General features: G+C 54.5%; 1 protein-coding gene across 6 annotated transcripts in view; it reads left to right on the top strand.

The window, feature by feature from the left end:
• The window catches only part of LOC109885524 (PDZ and LIM domain protein 7), a 123,787-nt gene extending 112,318 nt beyond the window's left edge, over window positions 1–11,469 (top strand). For 3 of the 6 annotated variants that reach the window (XM_031789491.1, XM_031789493.1, XM_031789492.1), the window contains exons 10-11: window positions 5,991–6,106; window positions 8,453–11,469. In XM_031789491.1, coding sequence (XP_031645351.1) covers window positions 5,991–6,106; window positions 8,453–8,539 — 203 coding nt within the window. In that variant the 3' untranslated portion in view covers window positions 8,540–11,469. The remainder of the gene's footprint in view (window positions 1–5,990; window positions 6,107–8,452) is intronic. The other 3 variants (XR_004202971.1, XR_004202970.1, XR_004202969.1) reach the window with 3 other exon arrangements.
• Window positions 11,470–13,616: the final 2,147 nt, after the last annotated feature.

The following is a 13,616-nucleotide window of genomic DNA, read 5'->3' as shown; positions in this document are numbered from 1 at the left end:
GAGGGAGAAAGGTAGCCTAGTGGTTAGAGGAGGGAGGGAGGGAGGCAGGTAGCCTAGTGGTTAGAGGAGGGAGGGAGGGAGGCAGGTAGCCTAGTGGTTTGAGGAGGGAGGGAGGGAGGCAGGTAGCCTAGTGGTTAGAGGAGGGAGGGAGGCAGGTAGCCTAGTGGTTAGAGGAGGGAGGGAGGGAGGGAGGCAGGTAGCCTAGTGGTTAGAGGAGGGAGGGAGGCAGGTAGCCTAGTAGTTAGAGGAGGGAGGGAGGGAGGCAGGTAGCCTAGTGGTTAGAGGAGGGAGGGAGGCAGGTAGCCTAGTGGTTAGAGGAGGGAGGCAGGTAGCCTAGTGGTTAGAGGAGGGAGGGAGGCAGGTAGCCTAGTGGTTAGAGGAGGGAGGGAGGCAGGTAGCCTAGTGGTTAGAGGAGGGAGGCAGGTAGCCTAGTGGTTAGAGGAGGGAGGGAGGCAGGTAGCCTAGTGGTTAGAGGAGGGAGGGAGGGAGGCAGGTAGCCTAGTGGTTAGAGGAGGGAGGGAGGGAGGCAGGTAGCCTAGTGGTTAGAGGAGGGAGGGAGGGAGGGAGCCTAGTGGTTAGAGGAGGGAGGCAGGTAGCCTAGTGGTTAGAGGAGGCAGGTAGTCTAGTGGTTAGAGGAGGGAGGGAGGCAGGTAGCCTAGTGGTTAGAGGACGGAGGGAGGGAGGCAGGTAGCCTAGTGGTTAGAGGAGGGAGGGAGGCAGGTAGCCTAGTGGTTAGAGGAGGGAGGGAGGCAGGTAGCCTAGTGGTTAGAGGAGGGAGGGAGGCAGGTAGCCTAGTGGTTAGAGGAGGAGGGAGGCAGGTAGCCTAGTGGTTAGAGGAGGCAGGTATTCTAGTGGTTAGAGGAGTGAGGGAGGCAGGTAGCCTAGTGGTTAGAGGAGGGAGGGAGGGAAGCAGGTAGCCTAGTGGTTAGAGGAGGGAGGGAGGCAGGTAGCCTAGTGGTTAGAGGAGGGAGGGAGGCAGGTAGCCTAGTGGTTAGAGGAGGGAGGGAGGGAGGCAGGTAGCCTAGTGGTTAGAGGAGGGAGGGAGGGAGGCAGGTAGCCTAGTGGTTAGAGGAGGGAGGGAGGGAGGCAGGTAGCCTAGTGGTTAGAGGAGGGAGGGAGGGAGGCAGGTAGCCTAGTGGTTAGAGGAGGGAGGGAGGCAGGTAGCCTAGTGGTTAGAGGAGGGAGGGAGGCAGGTAGCCTAGTGGTTAGAGGAGGGAGGGAGGCAGGTAGCCTAGTGGTTAGAGGAGGGAGGGAGGCAGGTAGCCTAGTGGTTAGAGGAGGGAGGAGGGAGGCAGGTAGCCTAGTGGTTAGAGGAGGGAGGGAGGGAGGCAGGTAGCCTAGTGGTTAGAGGAGGGAGGGAGGGAGGCAGGTAGCCTAGTGGTTAGAGGAGGGAGGGAGGAGGCAGGTAGCCTAGTGGTTAGAGGAGGGAGGGAGGCAGGTAGCCTAGTGGTTAGAGGAGGGAGGGAGGCAGGTAGCCTAGTGGTTAGAGGAGGGAGGGAGGGAGGCAGGTAGCCTAGTGGTTAGAGGGAGGGAGGGAGGCAGGTAGCCTAGTGGTTAGAAGAGGGAGGGAGGGAGGCAGGTAGCCTAGTGGTTAGAGGGAGGGAGGGAGGCAGGTAGCCTAGTGGTTAGAGGAGGGAGGGAGGGAGGCAGGTAGCCTAGTGGTTAGAGGAGGGAGGCAGGTAGCCTAGTGGTTAGAGGAGGGAGGGAGGGAGGCAGGTAGCCTAGTGGTTAGAGGAGGGAGGCAGGTAGCCTAGTGGTTAGAGGAGGGAGGCAGGTAGCCTAGTGGTTAGAGGAGGGAGGGAGGGAGGCAGGTAGCCTAGTGGTTAGAGGAGGGAGGGAGGCAGGTAGCCTAGTGGTTAGAGGAGGGAGGGAGGCAGGTAGCCTAGTGGTTAGAGGAGGTAGGGAGGGAGGGAGGCAGGTAGCCTAGTGGTTAGAGGAGGGAGGGAGGGAGGCAGGTAGCCTAGTGGTTAGAGGAGGGAGGGAGGGAGGCAGGTAGCCTAGTGGTTAGAGGAGGGAGGGAGGGAGGCAGGTAGCCTAGTGGTTAGATGAGGGAGGGAGGGAGGCAGGTAGCCTAGTGGTTAGAGGAGGGAGGGAGGCAGGTAGCCTAGTGGTTAGATGAGGGAGGGAGGGAGGCAGGTAGCCTAGTGGTTAGATGAGGAGGGAGGGAGGCAGGTAGCCTAGTGGTTAGAGGAGGGAGGGAGGCAGGTAGCCTAGTGGTTAGAGGAGGGAGGGAGGCAGGTAGCCTAGTGGTTAGAGGAGGGAGGGAGGCAGGTAGCCTAGTGGTTAGAGGAGGGAGGGAGGCAGGTAGCCTAGTGGTAGAGGAGGGAGGGAGGCAGGTAGCCTAGTGGTTAGAGGAGGGAGGGAGGCAGGTAGCCTAGTGGTTAGAGGAGGGAGGGAGGCAGGTAGCCTAGTGGTTAGAGGAGGGAGGGAGGCAGGTAGCCTAGTGGTTAGAGGAGGGAGGGAGGAGGGAGGCAGGTAGCCTAGTGGTTAGAGGAGGGAGGGAGGGAGGGAGGCAGGTAGCCTAGTGGTTAGAGGAGGGAGGGAGGGAGGGAGGCAGGTAGCCTAGTGGTTAGAGGAGGGAGGGAGGGAGGCAGGTAGCCTAGTGGTTAGAGGAGGGAGGGAGGGAGGCAGGTAGCCTAGTGGTTAAGAGGAGGGAGGGAGGGAGGGAGGGAGGGAGGGAGGGAGGGAGGGAGGCAGGTAGCCTAGTGGTTAGAGGAGGGAGGGAGGGAGGCAGGTAGCCTAGTGGTTAGAGGAGGGAGGGAGGGAGGCAGGTAGCCTAGTGGTTAGAGGAGGGAGGGAGGGAGGCAGGTAGCCTAGTGGTTAGAGAGGGAGGGAGGGAGGCAGGTAGCCTAGTGGTTAGAGGAGGGAGGGAGGGAGGCAGGTAGCCTAGTGGTTAGAGGGAGGGAGGGAGGCAGGTAGCCTAGTGGTTAGAAGAGGGAGGGAGGGAGGCAGGTAGCCTAGTGGTTAGAGGGAGGGAGGGAGGCAGGTAGCTAGTGGTAGAGGAGGGAGGGAGGGAGGCAGGTAGCCTAGTGGTTAGAGGAGGGAGGCAGGTAGCCTAGTGGTTAGAGGAGGGAGGGAGGGAGGCAGGTAGCCTAGTGGTAGAGGAGGGAGGCAGGTAGCCTAGTGGTTAGAGGAGGGAGGGCAGGTAGCCTAGTGGTTAGAGGAGGGAGGGAGGGAGGCAGGTAGCCTAGTGGTTAGAGGAGGGAGGGAGGCAGGTAGCCTAGTGGTTAGAGGAGGGAGGGAGGCAGGTAGCCTAGTGGTTAGAGGAGGGAGGGAGGCAGGTAGCCTAGTGGTTAGAGGAGGGAGGGAGGGAGGCAGGTAGCCTAGTGGTTAGAGGAGGGAGGGAGGGAGGCAGGTAGCCTAGTGGTTAGAGGAGGGAGGGAGGGAGGCAGGTAGCCTAGTGGTTAGATGAGGGAGGGAGGGAGGCAGGTAAGCCTAGTGGTTAGAGGAGGGAGGGAGGCAGGTAGCCTAGTGGTTAGATGGAGGGAGGGAGGGAGGCAGGGCCTAGGGTTAGATGGGAGGGGAGGGGAGGCAGGTAGCCTAGTGGTTAGAGGGAGGGAGGGAGGCAGGTAGCCTAGTGGTTAGAGGAGGGAGGGAGGCAGGGTAGCCTAGTGGTTAGAGGAGGGAGGGAGGCAGGTAGCCTAGTGGTTAGAGGAGGGAGGGAGGCAGGTAGCCTAGTGGTTAGAGGAGGGAGGGAGGCAGGTAGCCTAGTGGTTAGAGGAGGGAGGGAGGGCAGGTAGCCTATGTGGTTAGAGGAGGAGGGAGGGAGGGAGGCAGGTAGCCTAGTGGTTAGAGGAGGGAGGGAGGGAGGGAGGCAGGTAGCCTAGTGGTTAGAGGAGGGAGGGAGGGAGGCAGGTAGCCTAGTGGTTAGAGGAGGGAGGGAGGGAGGCAGGTAGCCTAGTGGTTAGAGGAGGGAGGGAGGGAGGGAGGGAGGCAGGTAGCCTAGTGGTTAGAGGAGGGAGGGAGGCAGGTAGCCTAGTGGTTAGAGGAGGGAGGGAGGGAGGCAGGTAGCCTAGTGGTTAGATGAGGGAGGGAGGGAGGCAGGTAGCCTAGTGGTTAGATGAGGGAGGGAGGGAGGGAGGCAGGTAGGCCTAGTGGTTAGAGGAGGGAGGGAGGCAGGTAGCCTAGTGGTTAGAGGAGGGAGGGAGGCAGGTAGCCTAGTGGTTAAAGCGTTGGACCAAAAGGTTGCTAGATCGAATCCCCCGAGCTGAAAAAATCTGTTCTGCCCCTAAACAAGGCAGTTAACCCACTGTTCCTAGACCAGTTAACCCACTGTTCCTAGACCAGTTAACCCACTGTTCCTAGACCAGCTAACCCACAGGTTAACCCACTGTTCCTAGACCAGCTAACCCACCAGTTAACCCACTGTTCCTAGACCAGCTAACCCACCAGTTAACCCACTGTTCCTAGACCAGCTAACCCACCAGTTAACCCACTGTTCCTAGACCAGTTAACCCACTGTTCCTAGACCAGCTAACCCACCAGTTAACCCACTGTTCCTAGACCAGCTAACCCACCAGTTAACCCACTGTTCCTAGACCAGCTAACCCACCAGTTAACCCACTGCTCCTAGACCAGCTAACCCACCAGTTAACCCACTGCTCCTAGACCAGTTAACCCACTGTTCCTAGACCAGTTAACCCACTGTTCCTAGACCAGTTAAACCCACTGTTCCTAGACCAGTTAACCCACTGTTCCTAGACCAGTTAACCCACTGTTCCTAGACCAGCTAACCCACTGTTCCTAGACCAGCTAACCCACCAGTTAACCCACTGTTCCTAGACCAGCTAACCCACCAGTTAACCCACTGTTCCTAGACCAGTTAATCCACTGTTCCTCGGCCAGTTAACCCACTAGACCAGTTAACCCACTAGACCAGTTAACCCACTAGACCAGTTAACCCACTAGACCAGTTAACCCAGGCCATCAATGAAAATAAGAATTTGTTCCTAACTGAATTGCCTAGTTAAATACAATTTAAAAAACTCCCCCCTCCCGCTTTCTCTCCTCAACCCCCCTTCTTCCTCTGTCTCTCCTCAACCCCCCTTCTTCCTCTGTCTCTTCCCCAACCCCCTTCTTCCTCTGTCTCTCCTCAACCCCCCTTCTTCCTCTGTCTCTCCTCAACCCCCCTTCTTCCTCTGTCTCTCCCTCAACCCCCCTTCTTCCTCTGTCTCTCCTCAACCCCCCTTCTTCCTCTGTCTCTCCTCAACCCCCCTTCTTCCTCCGTCTCTCCCTCAACCCCCCTTCTTCCTCTGTCTCTCCCTCAACCCCCCTTCTTCCTCTGTCTCTCCTCAACCCCCCTTCTTCCTCTGTCTCTCCTCAACCCCCTTCTTCCTCTGTCTCTCCTCAACCCCCCTTCTTCCTCTGTCTCTCCCTCAACCCCCCTTCTTCCTCTGTCTCTCCCTCAACCCCCCTTCTTCCTCTGTCTCTCCTCAACCCCCCTTCTTCCTCTGTCTCTCCTCAACCCCCCTTCTTCCTCTGTCTCTCCTCAACCCCCCTTCTTCCTCTGTCTCTCCTCAACCCCCCTTCTTCCTCTGTCTCTCCCCCAACCCCCCTTCTTTCCTCTGTCTCTCCTCAACCCCCCTTCTTCCTCTGTCTCTCCTCAACCCCCCTTCTTCCTCTCTCTCCTCAACCCCCCTTCTTCCTCTGTCTCTCCCTCAACCCCCCTTCTTCCTCTGTCTCTCCTCAACCCCCCTTCTTCCTCTGTCTCTCCTCAACCCCCCTTCTTCCTCTGTCTCTCCTCAACCCCCTTCTTCCTCTGTCTCTCCTCAACCCCCCTTCTTCCTCTGTCTCTCCCCCAACCCCCCTTCTTCCTCTGTCTCTCCTCAACCCCCCTTCTTCCTCTGTCTCTCCTCAACCCCCCTTCTTCCTCTCTCTCCTCAACCCCCCTTCTTCCTCTGTCTCTCCCTCAACCCCCCTTCTTCCTCTGTCTCTCCCTCAACCCCCCTTCTTCCTCTGTCTCTCCCTCAACCCCCCTTCTCTCCCTGCAGATTATGAGAAGATGTTTGGTACTAAGTGTCATGGCTGTGACTTTAAGATCGATGCTGGGGACCGCTTCCTAGAGGCCTTGGGATACAGTTGGCACGACACCTGCTTCGTCTGCGCTGTAAGTCTCCTGATTCACCTGGACCTCTGTCTATGTCACCTCCATCCATCTCTACCTGTCTACCTCACCTCCGTCTCCATTCATCTCTACCTCTGTCTATGTCACCTCCATCTACATTCACCTGGACCTCTGTCTACGTCACCTCCATCTCCATTCATCTCTACCTGTCTACCTCACCTTCATCTCCATTCATCTCTACCTGTCTACCTCACCTCCATCTCCATTCATCTCTACCTGTCTACCTCACCTCCATCTACATTCATCTCTACCTCTGTCTACCTCACCTTCATCTCCATTCATCTCTACCTCTGTCTACCTCACCTTCATCTCCATTCATCTCTACCTCTGTCTATGTCACCTCCATCTCCATTCATCTCTACCTCTGTCTACCTCACCTCCATCTACATTCAGCTGGACCTCTGTCTACCTCACCTCCATCTACATTCATCTCTACCTGTCTACCTCACCTCCATCTCCATTCATCTCTACCTGTCTACCTCACCTCCATCTACATTCACCTGGACCTCTGTCTACCTCACCTCCATCTACATTCATCTCTACCTGTCTACCTCCCCTCCATCTACATTCATCTCTGCCTGTCTCTCCTGGACCTGGTCCAACCTACGTCTCTACCTGTCTCTCCTGGACCTGGTCCAACCTACGTCTCTACCTGTCTCTCCTGGACCTGGTCCAACCTACGTCTCTACCTGTCTCTCCTGGACCTGGTCCAACCTACAGTACGTCTCTACCGGTCTCTGTCTCTCTCTAGCTCGCTGTCTCTGTCTCTCTCTAGCTCGCTGTCTCTGTCTCTCTCGCTGTAGCTCTCTCTCTAGCTCGCTGTCTCTGTCTCTCTCGCTGTTGCTCTCTCTCTAGCTCGCTGTCGCTCTCTCTCTAGCTCGCTGTCGCTCTCTCTCTAGCTCGCTGTCGCTCTCTCTCTAGCTCGCTGTAGCTCTCTCTCTAGCTCGCTGTAGCTCTCTCTCTAGCTCGCTGTAGCTCTCTCTCTAGCTCGCTGTCGCTCTCTCTAGCTCGCTGTCGCTCTCTCTCTAGCTCGCTGTCGCTCTCTCTCTCTGTATATCGCTGTTGCTCTCTCTCTCTCTGTATATCGCTGTTGCTCTCTCTCTCTAGCTCGCTGTCGCTCTCTCTAGCTCGCTGTAGCTCTCTCTCTAGCTCGCTGTCGCTCTCTCTCTCTGTATATCGCTGTCGCTCTCTCTCTAGCTCGCTGTCGCTCTCTCTAGCTCGCTGTCGCTCTCTCTCTCTCTGTATATCGCTGTCGCTCTCTCTCTAGCTCGCTGTCTCTCTCTAGCTCGCTGTCTCTGTCTCTCTCGCTGTAGCTCTCTCTCTAGCTCGCTGTAGCTCTCTCTCTAGCTCGCTGTCTCTGTCTCTCTCGCTGTTGCTCTCTCTCTAGCTCGCTGTTGCTCTCTCTCTAGCTCGCTGTCGCTCTCTCTCTAGCTCGCTGTCGCTCTCTCTCTAGCTCGCTGTAGCTCTCTCTCTAGCTCGCTGTAGCTCTCTCTCTAGCTCGCTGTCGCTCTCTCTCTAGCTCGCTGTCGCTCTCTCTCTAGCTCGCTGTCGCTCTCTCTCTAGCTCGCTGTCGCTCTCTCTCTGTATATCGCTGTTGCTCTCTCTCTGTATATCGCTGTTGCTCTCTCTCTCTAGCTCGCTGTCGCTCTCTCTCTAGCTCGCTGTAGCTCTCTCTCTAGCTCGCTATCGCTGTCGCTCTCTCTCTCTAGCTCGCTGTCGCTCTCTCTCTAGCTCGCTGTCGCTCTCTCTCTAGCTCGCTGTCGCTCTCTCTCTAGCTCGCTGTCGCTCTCTCTCTAGCTCGCTGTCGCTCTCTCTCTCTCTGTATATCGCTGTCGCTCTCTCTCTAGCTCGCTGTCGCTCTCTCTCTAGCTCGCTGTCGCTCTCTCTCTCTGTATATCGCTGTTGCTCTCTCTCTCTAGCTCGCTGTCGCTCTCTCTCTAGCTCGCTGTCGCTCTCTCTCTCTCTAGCTCGCTGTCGCTCTCTCTCTCTCTAGCTCGCTGTCGCTCTCTCTCTCTCTAGCTCGCTGTCGCTCTCTCTCTAGCTCGCTGTCGCTCTCTCTCTCTGTATATCGCTGTTGCCCTCTCTCTCTAGCTCGCTGTCGCTCTCTCTCTCTGTATATCGCTGTTGCCCTCTCTCTCTAGCTCGCTGTCGCTCTCTCTCTCTGTATGTCGCTGTTGCTCTCTCTCTAGCTCGCTGTCTCTCTTTCTAGCTCACTGTCTCAAACTCGCTGTCTTTCTTCTCTCACCTAACTCTCTCTCTCTCTCTCTCTCTCTCTCTCTCTCTCTCTCTCTCTCTCTCTCTCTCTCTCTCTCTCTCTCTCTCTCTCAGTTCTGCCAGATCAACCTGGAAGGAAAGACCTTCTACTCTAAGAAGGATAAGCCGCTGTGTAAAGGCCATGCCTTCACTCCCGTCTGAGAGGGAGAGAGGTGGTTCAGACAGGAGACCTTCACCATTCTCTGAACCCTGAAGACCTGTAGAGTGTCAGTTAATCGCCACTCCACTGCAAACCAGACCGCATCAGTGCATCAGATCCTCACTTATCGCTCAGCTACAGATCGATTCAGCTGCACCTCATCCTTCAACTTCTATCCCTGGACTTTCCAAATGCATCCCGTACTGGCTCCCTTCACTAAGAGCTAAAGGAATGTAAATGTTAACCTTTCTGACCTTAACCGCCTAGTTTCTCTACTGTTGTTACTCATAGCAGGTTACTCTAGTATCATATGTAATGGTATAACAAAGTGAGACATTATTCGTTTTGAGTATAGTGTTATTACAAACGGAGTCATTTCAAGCCTTAGCTTCTCTAACTCTATGTATTGTCAGTGAATATATATATATATATCATTCCTCCCTCTGTGATTGTGGTGATAACCACCTGTTGTTTACAGGGCATCCTTTACTCCAGTGTGCGATGGTCAACTGTGTTTGGGCAATGCCTATTAGTCTGGTGAAATGGCAGGCTCAGCCCCTTCTAATCTCAACCTCGTTCATTTCACTTTTAAGTGCCTTTTTTTTTTTTAAGTTGAACCAACCGTTTAGTGTGTCATTTTCTGAGATGTTACATTAACTGTCGCTGCACCACCGTCCTCATTTAAAGTCTCTGGTCCGTTCAACCCTTTGGTTACTGCAGTAATTAAGGTGATTTTAATGGGTACCCTTACTCCAGTACTTAAAGTAATGTACGGGGCAACCATACTGCAGTACTTAAGGTAATGTACGGGGCAGCCATACTGCAGTACTTAAGGTAATGTACGGGGCAACCTTACTCCAGTACTTAAGGTGATTTTAATGGGAACCCTTACTCCAGTACTTAAGGTGATTTTAATGGGAACCCTTACTCCAGTACTTAAGGTGATTTTAATGGGAACCCTTACTCCAGTACTTAAGGTGATTTTAATGGGAACCCTTACTCCAGTACTTAAGGTAATGTACGGGGCAACCTTACTGCAGTACTTAAGGTAATGTGCATTCCAAATGGCGCACCCTATTCCTTATATAGTGCACTCATTTGTATGGGCTCTGGTAAAAAACACTAGTGCACTATAAATGAAATAGGGAGTCCCTTCGGGACACAAGCCCATATTGCACTAGTCACTATAAAAACTGTCGGACACTCCATATTGACCCCAGGGTGACCCAGAATGCACCACTTCACATCAGCTATGTTATTAATTGAGTAATGTAAATCAGAATAGTACACCATAAAAAAGGAAACTAAACTGTGGCTCTTGAATGGAGAATAATCTCATGGCCAATTATATTCTAGAATGTTCTAAATTCAGTTGGAATTGTGCCGTTGTGTTGTCCTGGGATTTGTAGTCATTGTGTTGTCCTGGGATTTGTAGTCATTGTGTTGTCCTGGGATTGGTAGTCATTGTGTTGTCCTGGGATTGGTAGTCATTGTGTTGTCTTGGGATTTGTAGTCCATTGTGTTGTCCTGGGATTTGTAGTCCATTGTGTTGTCCTGGGATTTGTAGTCCATTGTGTTGTCCTGGGATTGGTAGTCATTCCACACAAGTGACTATGTATTGGACCAAATACTGTATGATCTAGGGTTCTATTCAATCCGAATCCCAGAAGTGCGGCGTGATTGTTCCCGCGTGGGCGGAGACTGCATTCCTGGTAAATGATGTCGGCTCAATCCACAAATTTACATTCAGAGCGCCCAATCTGTATAATGTCAAACGACACATTGAATAGAGCTCATACACTGAACAAAAATATAAATGGTTTAATATACTGAACAAAAATATAAACGCAACCATTTTAAAGATTTTACTGAGTTCCAGTTCATAAGGAAATCAGTCAATTGAAATAAATAAATTAGGTCCTAATCTATGGATTACACAGGACTGGGCAGGGGTGCAGCCTTGTTTGGGCCTGGGAGGGCATAGGCCCACCCACTGGGGAGCCAGGCCCAGCCACAAAAGGGCTTTATTTAAGACAAATACTCCTCAGTTTCATCAGCTGTCAGGGTGGATGGTCTCAGACGTTCCTGCAGCCGGATGTGGAGGTCCTGGGCTGGTTGGTTGGACGTACTGCCAAATTTTCTAAAACGACGTTGGAGGCGGCTTATGGTAGAGAAATTAACATTCAATTCTCTGGCAACAGCTCTGGTGGACGTTCCTGCAGTCAACATGCCAATTACACGCTCCATTGTGTTGTGGGACGAAACGGCATTTTAGAGTGGCCTTTTATTGTCCCCAGCACAAGGTGCACCTGTGTAATGACCATGCTGTTTAAGCAGCTTCTTGATATGCCACACCTGGTCAGGTCGATGGATTATCTTGGCAAAAGAGAAATGTTCACTGACAGGGATGTAAACAAATTTTGTGGACAAAATTTGAGAGAAATAAGCTTTTTTGTGAGTGTGGAACATTTCATGAGACCTGGGACACTTTACATGTTACGTTCATATTTCTTGTTGAGTATATTTACTTAATGGGTGTGTTTGAAAGGACTGTGTGTTGAAACCTAATTATTTTGTAATGTACTGTGTTCGCTGACTAGTGAGATTGGTTCACTTCTGATATGTACTCATTCCTACTTTTTTGTACGTCAACCTCTGCTCCAAGAACAATAAGATTATAATAACAAAATACTAACAAATATATATGTATTATAGTATTTTGTATGATATTAAAGTATCGTATACCAAGTGCCTTCTCAAGCTTTACACACTCTGAGCTTTAGAATAATTATTAAATTCTAACTGAATAACTGCTGTATTCATTTGTGTACACGCTAGAGATGTCTTTAGCGAAATAATTGATATCTTTGATCGAGGAGCTGTATTTGGTATCAGAACCAGTCAATCAATAAAGCATGTCTGTATTCTTCCATATTGTCATTCTCTTTGTCTCCTTGCATCCAGTATTAGTTTAATGTAAAAAAATTACCTAACCCTCAAATACAAATCGACCCCCAGCACCTATTTACAGTTGCCCTAAAGGGCAAAGTAGCTTTCAAAATGGGCCTTAGGGCCACCGTACTCCTCCCTAGCCATGGTCTCTCCTCCCCCTTAGGGCCATGGTCTCTCCTCCCCCTTAGGGCCATGGTCTCTCCTCCCCCTTAGGGCCATGGTCTCCCCTCCCCCTTAGGGCCACCGTACTCCTCCTCCTTAGGGCCACCGTACTCCTCCCCCTTAGGGCCATGGTCTCTCCTCCCCCTTAGGGCCATGGTCTCTCCTCCCCCTTAGGGCCATGGTATCTCCTCCCCCTTAGGGCCATGGTATCTCCTCCCCCTTAGGGCCATGGTCTCTCCTCCCCCTTAGGGCCATGGTCTCCCCTCCCCCTTAGGGCCACCGTACTCCTCCCCCTTAGGGCCATGGTCTCTCCTCCCCCTTAGGGCCATGGTATCTCCTCCCCCTTAGGGCCATGGTATCTCCTCCCCCTTAGGGCCATGGTCTCTCCTCCCCCTTAGGGCCATGGTCTCTCCTCCCCCTTAGGGCCATGGTCTCTCCTCCCCCTTAGGGCCATGGTCTACCCTCCCCCTTAGGGCCATGGTCTCCCCTCCCCCTTGGGGCCATGGTCTCTCCTCCCCCTTAGGGCCATGGTCTCTCCACCCCCTTAGGGCCATGGTCTTTCCTCCCCCTTAGGGCCATGGTCTCTCCACCCCCTTAGGGCCATGGTCTCATCACCCCCTTAGGGCCATGGTCTCTCCACCCCCTTAGGGCCATGGTCTCCCCTCCCCCTTAGGGCCATGGTCTCTCCTCCCCCTTCGGGCCATGGTCTCTCCTTCCCCTTAGGGCCACCGTACTCCTGCCTAGCCATGGTCTCTCCACCCCCTTATGGCCATGGTCTCTCCTCCCCCTTAGGGCCATGGTCTCTCCTCCCCCTTAGGGCCACCGTATTCCTTCCCCTTAGGGCCATGGTCTCCCCTCCCCCTTAGGGCCATGGTCTCCCCTCCCCCTTAGGGCCACCGTACTCCTCCCTAGCCATGGTCTCTCCACCCCCTTAGGGCCATGGTCTCTCCTCCCCCTTAGGGCCATGGTCTCCCCTCCCCCTTCGGGCCATGGTCTCCCCTCCCCCTTCGGGCCATGGTCTCCCCTCCCCCTTCGGGCCATGGTCTCCCCTCCCCCTTCGGGCCATGGTCTCCCCTCCCCCTTCGGGCCATGGTCTCCCCTCCCCCTTCGGGCCATGGTCTCCCCTCCCCCTTAGGGCCATGGTCTCCCCTCCCCCTTAGGGCCATGGTCTCCCCTCCCCCTTCAGGCCATGGTCTCCCCTCCCCCTTAGTACCACCGTACTCCTGCCTAGCCATGGTCTCTCCTCTCCCTTGGGGCCATGGTCTCTCCTCCCCCTTCGGGCCATGGTCTCCCCTCCCCCTTAGGGCCATGGTCTCCCCTCCCCCTTAGGGCCATGGTCTCTCCTTCCCCTTGGGGCCATGGTCCCCCCTCCCCCTTAGGGCCATAGTCTCCCCTCCCCCTTCGGGCCACCGTACTCCTCCCTAGCCATGGTCTCTCCTCCCCCTTAGGGCCATGGTCTCTCCACCCCCTTAGGGCCATGGTCTCTCCTCCCCCTTAGGGCCATGGTCTACCCTCCCCCTTAGGCCATGGTCTACCCTCCCCCTTCGGGTCATGTCCTCCCCTCCCCCTTCGGGCCATGTCCTCCCCTCCCCCTTCGGGCCATGGTCTCCCCTCCCCCTTCGGGCCATGGTCTCCCCTCCCCCTTGGGGCCATGGTCTCCCCTCCCCCTTGGGGCCATGGTCTCCCCTCCCCCTTGGGGCCATGGTCTCCCCTCCCCCTTGGGGCCATGGTCTCCCCTCCCCCTTGGGGCCATGGTCTCCCCTCCCCCTTGGGGCCATGGTCTCCCCTCCCCCTTGGGGCCATGGTCTGCACTGCCCCTAGCCAGGTTCTCTAAATGTATAGGTAAACAAATGTGAGCATGTTTGATTTTGTAGTGATCTCTGCTATCTGACTGTAATGCAGCCTTGTCTGTGATGACTCCTGTCAGTTCTCCTTCTCCAGCTCTCAACAGGCTGTCGAGCCAGA

The sequence above is a fragment of the Oncorhynchus kisutch genome, linkage group LG15 (genome assembly GCF_002021735.2).
Source record: "Oncorhynchus kisutch isolate 150728-3 linkage group LG15, Okis_V2, whole genome shotgun sequence".
Taxonomy (NCBI): Eukaryota; Metazoa; Chordata; class Actinopteri; order Salmoniformes; family Salmonidae; genus Oncorhynchus; species Oncorhynchus kisutch.
This window is presented reverse-complemented; position numbering and strand designations above follow the sequence as displayed.